The following is a 9,949-nucleotide window of genomic DNA, read 5'->3' on the forward strand; positions in this document are numbered from 1 at the left end:
AAGGTACCACTAGACTATTTGGTTTTGTTTTTTTAGTTATTCTCGTTACAAACTAACGAGGCTCCCTCTCTGAAGCTTATCTACTCACTCTCTCTCTTTTTTTATCCCCCGTTTTTCCCTTCGCCGCCCCCTCCCCCCGATCCCTTTTATATTCTTGGATCTGGACTTCTAACACTCCGATTGCCTGAAGAAGTAGGTTTTGCCCACAAAAGCTCCTGATCCCATCGACGTGTTTTGTTGGTCTATAAAGTGCCACCGGACTATTTCGTGTTTTTAAAGTTGATCCTGTGCAGACTAACTCAGCTTCCCCCTGCAGCTTATGAACATTCATGAAGTAAGGGAAAGTTCAGTCCAGGAATGAGAGACATAAATACAGATTGCGTAATTATTGGGTTAGCCCATTGAGCGCATAATGAGTGTACTTACTGTTGGCTCTCCCCTTTCGCCCGTCTCGCCCCTTTCTTTTTCGGCAGAATTGTTCGGGAATTCGTGAGGCAGTTCAAGCTCAGACTGAACAAGTTCTCTGAGACGGACGACAACGCCTGGGTTATGGTTAACGGGGTCAGGACGAAAGCTGGGACCGTCCGGCAGAAACCAGACATCCTGAACTACACTCTGGCCGACGGCGAGAGAGGCAAATCTGCCGAGGAACTTTTCCGAGGCGTTCTGCAGTTGGTATGTTTATTAGTCCATTGTATAAAGGGAAGTACCTGAACAGGCCTGAAAAAAGGCGCTAAATTGTGCCGTAGTTTAGGGGGGTGGCTCCTTCCGTAGTACGTGCTGGTCTCTCCCTCCCTTTTTCCAGCCCTCCCCTTCTCACCACTCTAATCTTTCCCAGCCATGTGCAGATTTTTCTCCCATCCACGTGCGGAATATTTTTTTTCATGCACCGAGACATGTGTGAATGTGCACCACCAATGGAAACTCTTGGGGACTTGGCATAAGACTATAAGAAAGGTCACACTGTGTCAGACCAAAGGTCCGGCTAGCCCAATATTCTGTCTGCCGACAGCATCCAATACCTGATGCCCCAAGGACTGAACATAACAGGGAATCACCAATTGAGATGCTAGGGAAACCATCCCTGCCCATGCTGGCTAATAGCCATCGATGGACCTATCCTCCACAAATGTATCTATCTCTTTTTTTAACTCTGTTACAATGCTGGTTTTCACAACATCCTCTGGCGAGGAGTTCCACAGGTTGATTCTGTGTGGGATGAAGAAAACCTTTTAAACCTGCTACCTGGTTTTTGATGACCCCTGGTTTTTGTGTTATGGAAACAAGTCAATAACTTTTCCTTATTTGCTTTCTCCACACTACTCATGATCTCATGATTTCATAGACCTTCCCTCCCCCCCGCCAGTCATCACTTTTCCAGACTGAAAAGTCCCTGTTTTATTAATTTCTTCTCATATGGCTGCTGTTCCATTCCTCCTAATTATTAGGTTTCCTTTTTCTAAACTTCAGCATCATACTTGGTTTTCTTTCCTAAACAGCAAACCAGGGACTAATCCCTCCTTTTAACAATCACAGGCACGCAGCTGCCACGACATCCTGTGGCAAGGAGTTCCACAGATGGACTCTGTGTTGGATGAAGAAAAACTTTATTTTATTTGTTTTGAACCTGCTACCTGTTCATTTAATTTGAAGACCCCTCGTTTTGGTGTTATGGAAACAAGACAATAACTTTTCCTTATTTGCTTTCTCCACACTGCTGTTCAGTGAGGTTTCCGGGATACACACAGGAATTAGGGTCGCTGGATTCCAGAATTTCGGTGCGGTTGCTACCATATCAAGGATGTGTTTAGACTACAGGGTTTTGTCGACAAAAGTGGACTTTTGTCGACAAAACTATACCTGCGTCCACACTGCCTTTGAGTTATGTCGACGTATGTAAACCTCATTCTATGAGGAATAACGCCTTTTATCGACAGAGTTCTCTCGATAGAAGGCGTTATTGCATCTACATTGTCCTTTGTGTCCACACTGTTATGTCAACAAATGGGCTTGCTTTGTCGACAGAACTGGATGTCGTCTAGACGCTCTTTGTCGACAGAAGCTTTGTTGACAGTCTCTGTCGACACAACTTCTGTTGACAAAACCCTGTAGTCTAGACATACCCTTAGTGAGCTGTGAAACTGACCAATTCTTCCCTCTATCAAAGGAGTATTCGGGGAATAAAATCCATCTGGGATTATGAAATCGACAGCTCTCTTGACAAGGAAGGTCCTTTAAGTACCTAGCGAGTTAGACAGGAGAGCTCAGTTGGGTCCAATGCTTTTGTGAATGTCTTTGGATTTCTGTCTCTGAGTGTTTCTTTTCCTGGTTCCCACACAGGCACTGAAGAAATTCCGGAGCGGGGACTGTAAGAAGTTGCTCTCCCAGTATGACTCCTTTTCCACCAAGGTATCGGCTTTCGGCCCTGGAGTCCCTTGAAATCCAAATCTTTGGGAAAAGTCATAGCTCTGTGAGAGGGGGAACACGGGCCGGTTTGTCCCAATGGGACCTACTGAGGCCTATTTTCCTATCGGGATTGTCCTCGATTCGACGCACCAGCGAAGGAAAGAGGGAAAGCATCAAATTCATAGGGGTGTTGGGAGCAAGACACGAGGAGTCGTTCTTCCGCTCTACTCTGTGCCGATCAGGCCTCGGCTGCAGTCTTGTGTCCAGTTCTGGGCACCGCATTTCAGACAAGAGGTGGAGAAGTTGGAGAAGGTCCAGAGAAGAGCAATAAGAACGACTGAAGACCTAGAGAACACGAGCTAGGAGGGATGACTGTAAGAATTGGGTTTGTTTAGCTTGGAAAGGAAAAGACTGAGAGGGGACTTGAGAGCGGTTTTCAAGTATCTAAAAGGGCGTCACAAGGAGGAAGGAGAAAAATTGTTCTCCTTGGCCTCTAAGGACAAGCAGCAATGGGCTTAAACTGCAGCAAGGAAGGTTGAGGTGGGACATGAGGAAAAACTTTCTGCCTGTCCGGGTGGTGAAACACTAGAATAAATTGCCTAGGGGGGTTGTGGAATTTCTATCCCTGGAGATACTGAAGAGCAGGTTGGACAGACACCTGTCAGAGATGATCTAGACGGTCCTTGGTGCTGCCATGAGGACAGTGGACTGGACTTAATGACCTCTCGAGGTCCCTTCCAGTCCTAGTGGTCTAGGATTCTGTGAAGAAGCAATTAAGCATCTTTATAGACTAATGTAGCTGGAGGAAATGGAAGCCACTTCCCAAGGCACTGTTAGGACGTATGGGTGAGTCACTAGGAAGCCAAGTTGGAGACAGTTCCCTCGGGGTGATTGCAGAGGGCAGGCAGTTGATGGTTCGCAACTGTCTGTGCGCGAGAGGGGGAGAAATCCAGGAGAAATTGAGCGTCTGAGTGGTGAAGAGGGCCCCAGGAGGAAAACCAAGGATAGAGCTTCTGTTGGCCACGGTATTTTCTGGAGAGGCGGGCTTGGATTTCTCAGCTTGGGCGTTGCCTCCTGTTGATTGTCTCTCCTGGGTTCAGGGACACAGGACTTTGTGCCACGTCTTTTGGGTGGGAGTCAAATCTTTGCCCAACTGTCATGCTCCCGGGCCGCTCGTTGGTGGCAGAAGTGGGATCTCTTGTGTCTCAAGAGAGAAAACCGCATTTTTATTTGCGTTCCTCCCCTCCCAGGAGTTTTTGATTAAAGAGGGGAATTTAAGCCCCGGGGCGGTGCAGATGATCGGAGACCTGCTGAACGAGGATTCCGGATTCTACCTGTCGTTCCTCGACTCTCTCATGGACTTTGACATCTTCTCTCATGAAGACGGGTGAGAATCCAATGTCCTCCCACCACCCTGTGCTGCTGGGCCAAGACCCTCTGGTCTCCCCTGGAGAAACCACAGCGTTGGGGTTACCAGCCTCCTACAGAGCCGCACAGACGCTGAACCGTTTCAGCTCTGGGAGGGGTCAGCTATGGGTGTGTCTACACACCAACGTTATTTCGGAGAAATGGCCGCTATTCTGAAATAACGATGCGAGCGGCAACACAGCAATTCTGTTATTTCGAAATAATTTCAAAATACCAGACGGCTTATTCCAACTTCTGTAAACCTCATTCGTCGAAGAATAACGCCTCTTGTGAAATAGCTACTTCGAAATAAGGCGTGAGTAGACGCTCCACTTCTGCTATTTCAAACTAGCCCCTCCCCAGGCCCGTTCTAAGTAATTTTCCTGGGCTGTATGTCTAGACTGCAGGCTTTTATCGACAGAAGTTTCTCTTCTGTCGACAAAGAGCGTCTAGACGACATCCAGTTCTGTCGACAAAGCAAGCCGCTTTGTCGACATGAGACTGTAGATGCAAATGACAGTGTGCGTGTGTCTAGACTACAGGGTTTTGTCGACAAAAGTGGATTTTTGTCGACAAAACTATACCTGCGTCTACACTCCTGCTGAGTTCTGTCGACATAACCTCGACAGAACTCAGCAGTTTTGTCGATGGTGGTAAACCTCATTCTACTAGGAATAACGCCTTTTGTCGACAGAACTCTAGGCGTTATTGCATCTACGCTGTCCTTTGCGTCTACATTGTCATGTCAACAAAGCGGCTTGCTTTGTCAACAGAACTGGATGTCGTCTAGACGCTCTTTGATGACAGAAGCTTTTTCAACAATATCTGCTGACAAAACGTCTAGCCCGTAGTCTAGACGTACCCTGTAGATGCAATAACGCCTTCTGTCAACAGAACTCTGTCAACAAAAGGCGTTATTCCGTGCAGAATGAGGTTTACTGCCATCGACAAACTGCTGAGTTCTGTCGATGTTATGTCGACAGAACACAGCGGCAGTGTAGATGCAAGTATAGCTTTGTCAACAAAAGTCCGCTTTTGTCAACAAAACCCTGTAGTCTAGACCCACCCTTAGGGTACGTCTAGACTACGGGCTTTTGTAGACAGAAGTTTCTCTTCAATTGACAAAGAGCGTCTAGACGACATCCAGTTCTGTCGACAAAGCAAGCCGCTTTGTCGACATGAGAGTGTAGATGCAAAGGACAGTGTGGGTGTGTCTAAACTACAGGGTTTGTCAACAAAAGTGGACTTTTGTCGACAAAACTATACCTGGGTCTATACTACAGCCACGTTCTGTTGACATGACGTCGACAGTACTGGGCAGTTTTGTCAATGGCGGTAAACCTCATTCGACGAGGAATAACACCGTTTGTCGACAGACTTCTGTCACCAGAAGGCGTTATTGCATCGACACTGTCCTTTGCATCTACACTCTCGTGTTGACAAAGCAGCTTTCTTTGTCTACAGAACTGGATATCATCTAGACGCTCTTTGTCAACAGAAGCTTTGTCAACAGTATCTGTTGACAAAGCCTCTGTCAACAAAAGCCTGAAGTCGAGACGTACCCTAAGAGAGCACAACTACATGAGGGAAGCCAGCCTTGGACTCATTCTGAGGCGTCTCTGCAGTGTAGACATACTGTTTTGAAATAAGCTAGTTCAGAATAACTATTGCGAAATAGCTCATTCCAAAATATCTGTGCAATGTAGACATACCTTATAAAGGCTCCACATCCAGGAAACCAACCTATGTCAAAGCCGTACACTGAGGGTGCGTCTACACTGGTGTTATCTCGAAATAACAATGTGAGTGTCAACACAGCAAGCTGCTATTTCAAAATAGTTTTGAGGCGGCGGACGTCTTACTCCAACTTCTGCAGCTCTCCTTTTAAGAGGAGTAAGGGAAGCAGAAGGACGAGTGCTCTCCCATCGACTTCCTGCCACGTAGACAGCGCCAACAGCCGAATTAAGCGATTGACATTGCTGAAATTGCGTCACTTCATTCGAATTTGCCCGGCAGCGTAGGCATGCCCTAGAAAGTTCATGAATATCCCACTTTATCAGCGAAAGAGAGATATGCACAGTGGTTGCTCCCAGCCCCAAGTAAGAATTGTTTACTCTGGACTCGGTAAATAAACAAACGTGTTTTTATTAAGTCAAAAAGTAGGATGAAAGTGGTCGTAAGTGAAAGCAGTCAGATCAAAGGAAGTTACTAAGTTAAAGTAAAGAAAACTGCCAGCTAAGAAGCTTGCTACGTGCAAATTCTTACCCTGAACAGTTGTGAAACCTCCTCAGATTTCGTTTAGCCCAATTTGTCCAGGTCAGTCTGGACTCTATCCCTGCCCTCCAACGTATCTACCTCTCCCCCTAGCTTGGCGCACAAGAGGCTATTGAGAGATGCTCTTTGGTCACCCATCTCTTGTTGTTTCTTGCAGCTTTGATGAGCTCACAGGAGGGTTCGACCAATTGCCGCTGGCCTTCCACCGGTCCATGCCTGGAGTGGTCCACCTCAACTGTACCGTCGAGCAGATAATCACTAAAGGTGACATGGTCAGAGTGTTTTACCGCACCCCCGATACGCTAACCTCCAGCTCTGTGAAGGCGGACTACGTCCTGGTCACCTCCTCAGCTAAAGCCACACGCCTCATCCAATTCATGCCCCCGCTCTCCTCCAGCAAGGCCCACGCCCTGCGCTCCATCCACTACTCCACCGCCACCAAGGTGGTCTTGTCCTGCACCGAAAAGTTCTGGGAGAAGGACGGGATTCGGGGCGGGCCGTCGGTCACGGATCACCCATCCCGGTTCATCTACTACCCCAACCACAGCTTCTCGAGTGGGCGGGGGGTGATCGTGGCTTCCTACACGTGGAACGATGACGCGGAGTTCTTCGTGCCCCTGAGTGACGAGAAGTGCATCGACGTGGTGATGGAGGACCTGGCAGAAATCCATCAGGTCAGCAAGAAAGAGCTCCAGTACTGCTGTGATAAACACGTGATCCAACGGTGGAACCTGGACAAGCATTCCATGGGGGCCTACGCCTCCTTCACCCCCTACCAGTTCACCGACTATTCGGGGCCTCTGTTTCAGAAGGAAGGGAGGGTCCACTTTGCCGGAGAACACACCGCCCAGCCTCACGCCTGGATCGACACCTCGATGAAATCGGCTGTGAGAGCGGCTAGGAACATCCACAGGGATAGCCAAGAGTGGCTGAAGCAACTTCAGAAGAAGGTTCCGAAAGTTGAACTTTGATGACTTCCTGGGTGCTTAGTCAAGGCGTGAAGACACCGGCCACTCGAGGCTGGTCTACATGAAATTTGGAAGTCGAGCTAAGTTATGCTACTTGAGGTCAGAGGAACAGCTTAACACCACTTAGCAGCTGTGTCTGGTGGGTGTTGAACCTCTACTAATTTTTCCCTCATGGCTTCTAGCATTCCACATCACCCATGGAGTTAGCGTGTTTCTTTCTAGACCGTGGTGTGTCGTTGCCCCTCATATGCTTAACGGAAAACTGCCTACGAATATGCCTAGCTCTGATATGCTTTATGCAAACTACCACCGGGAACCGATCATTGGAGAGCTTGTACCCTCTTGATCGTGTCTACAAGGCTATAAGTTGCGCTGTTCTACATCTGTTCTGCACTCAAGTTATTGACGCTTGCAGGAACCGATGTGTTGTAAGGCCTCCCATTCCCCGGTCTTGAGTCATGGCACCAAAAAAACAAACCCAATTTGCACCAGGGGAAGTCCGCCATGGGAAAAAAAATTCCCCGCTTCAAGTTCTTTCGCTGTAAGTCCAAGTTGTTTGGAACGTATCTTGGGCTTATGGGAGGCTAGCCTGTAGTCTATAGAGGGGCATGTATCATTCCTGTATTTGAAATGAAAAGTATGAAGCATGAGCCTGTTGACTAATCTAGACATGCTAAGTGAGGGCCATTGGCGGAACTTAATGGCCCACTGCTCGGGACAATGATCTGTGAATAGTCTTCCTTGTAAACCTGGACCACGATTGGTCCTACAAAGACATGAGACCCTGCCCCCGGGTGCCAGAATCCATCTTGTATTTTGTACTTTCCCACCGGGGTGAAGGTGGGGAACTGAACGGGGGGGGGGAGTCTATGTAAGGAGTGTGACACACACGAGGATGGTCATCAGCTCTCTTCACAAACGGCTTCCCGCCAGGAGAAGACTCATGAAAACACCTGGACAGGAAAAGACACTTCTGGCCTGAGAAGGACTTTCCCGGACAGAAGAACTAGGCTGAGAAATTATGATTTGTAATCGGCTTTCTTGGTGTATTCGGCTGAGCAGAAGTTTTGGGTTTTATTTTGCGTAGTAACGTCCTTTGATTTGTCTGTTACCGCTGGTGTCAATCCTCCTTGGACGCTTAATAAAATCACTTTGGTTGGATGAGAAACCCAGTGGCCAGCATGCTGAGCCGGGGAGGGATGAGAGCGGGGCATCTTCCCTGACAAAGGGGGCAAATCAGTTATGAGCTTGTTCTGTATTAACTTTCTTCAGAGTAAGGTGGATTGATCGGGGAGTGGGTCCCACCAGGGTGGGGCAGATCTCAGCGTCCATGTCGCTCGGATGTGGGGGGCTGTGACCCCCCAACTCCGCCTTTGCTGCAGAAGACCAGAGCTTTTGACCCAGCAGGTCAGAGTGGTGGGACGCCCCGGCAGACAGGACCAATGGTAAGATCAGCCGCTCAGGATCTCCAACGGGATCTCTCACCAAACCCATCCCAAGTGGTCCTCATGACAATATGAGAATGGCCAGACCGGGTCAGACCAAAATTCCATCCAGTCCAGGGTCCTGTCACCCAAGAGGGGTCAAAGCCAGGTGCCCCAGAGGGAAGGAACAGAACAGGGAATCCTCACGTGATCCCTCCCTGTCTCCCTTTTCCAAACAACCAGAGGCCAGGCCATTGATAGACCTAACCTCCAGGAATCTATCTCGCTGTTTTCTGAACCCTGTTAAAGTCCTGGCCTTCACCACATCCTCCGGCGAGGAGTTCCACAGGTTGACTGTGCGCTGCGTGAAGAAATACCAGCTTTGTGCTACCCGCAGGCCTGGTACCAGCCTGCCTCTTGCTCACAGTTTAGCTTTGCTTTATATTAACCACTGTTAGCCTGGCTGCAGGCCTCAGACCAGACCTCTGAGACATGAGCTCATGTTTCAGGCCTTCGTCTTAATCCAGGTGGGACGAGCATGAGTGCGGCTCCCTTTGGACCCACTTAGCTTCGCGCCTGGAGCTGGAAAACTTTTTAATGGGCCCCCGGGGGCCTCCGCCATGGCAGAGTCACTAACAGCCGCCTTGCGACTCACGTCCGTGCTCCCCCGTGGCCGATAGCCCACGAGGTCCCGCCCCCGGCTGAGGCAGACTAACGAGGAGCCGGGGAGAGGAGGTCTCAAGGCAGGGACTCGGGCAGGGACGTCAGGAGCCGAGTTGGTGCCAGAGGTTTCTCTGTCACAGGGAAAGGCCGGATCTCTTGGAAACACACCTATGGCCAGCCGGGCCCAGAAACCGACCTGTCACTGCAGTGCCCCGACCCTTCGGACCCGGCACTGCCCTGTCACTGCAGTGTCCCTCCCTTCTGCACCCGGGCACTGTCCTGTCACTGCAGTGTCCCTCCCTTCTGCCCCCGGGCACTGCCCTGTCACTGCAGTGTCCCTCCCTTCTGCACCCGGGCACTGTCCTGTCACTGAAGTGTCCTTCCCTTCTGCACCCGGGCACTGTCCTGTCACTGCAGTGTCCTTCCCTTCTGCACCCGGGCACTGTCCTGTCACTGCAGTGTCCCTCCCTTCTGCACCTGGGCACTGTCCTGTCACTGCAGTGTCCCCTCCCTTCTGCACCCGGGCACTGTCCTGTCACTGCAGTGTCCCCTCCCTTCTGCACCCGGCACTGTCCTGTCACTGAAGTGTCCCTCCCTTCTGCACCCGGCACTGTCCTGTCACTGCAGTGTCCCTCCCTTCTGCACCCGGGCACTGTCCTGTCACTGCAGTGTCCCTCCCTTCTGCACCCGGGCACTGTCCTGTCACTGAAGTGTCCCTCCCTTCTGCACCCGGGCACTGTCCTGTCACTGCAGTGTCCCTCCCTTCTGCACCCGGGCACTGCCCTGTCACTGCAATGTCCTTCCCTT

General features: G+C 50.0%; 1 protein-coding gene across 1 annotated transcript in view; it reads left to right on the forward strand.

Annotated features, from left to right (window-relative positions):
* The window catches only part of LOC102454164 (L-amino-acid oxidase-like), a 12,808-nt gene extending 5,069 nt beyond the window's left edge, over positions 1-7,739 (forward strand). Inside the window, exons 4-7 of the mRNA XM_075913641.1 lie at positions 474-675; positions 2,341-2,409; positions 3,657-3,793; positions 6,245-7,739. Of these exons, the coding sequence (XP_075769756.1) occupies positions 474-675; positions 2,341-2,409; positions 3,657-3,793; positions 6,245-7,058 (1,222 nt within the window). The 3' untranslated portion in view covers positions 7,059-7,739. The remainder of the gene's footprint in view (positions 1-473; positions 676-2,340; positions 2,410-3,656; positions 3,794-6,244) is intronic.
* The last annotated feature ends 2,210 nt before the right edge of the window (positions 7,740-9,949 follow it).

This window comes from Pelodiscus sinensis, chromosome 32 (genome assembly GCF_049634645.1).
Source record: "Pelodiscus sinensis isolate JC-2024 chromosome 32, ASM4963464v1, whole genome shotgun sequence".
NCBI classification, from domain to species: domain Eukaryota; kingdom Metazoa; phylum Chordata; order Testudines; family Trionychidae; genus Pelodiscus; species Pelodiscus sinensis.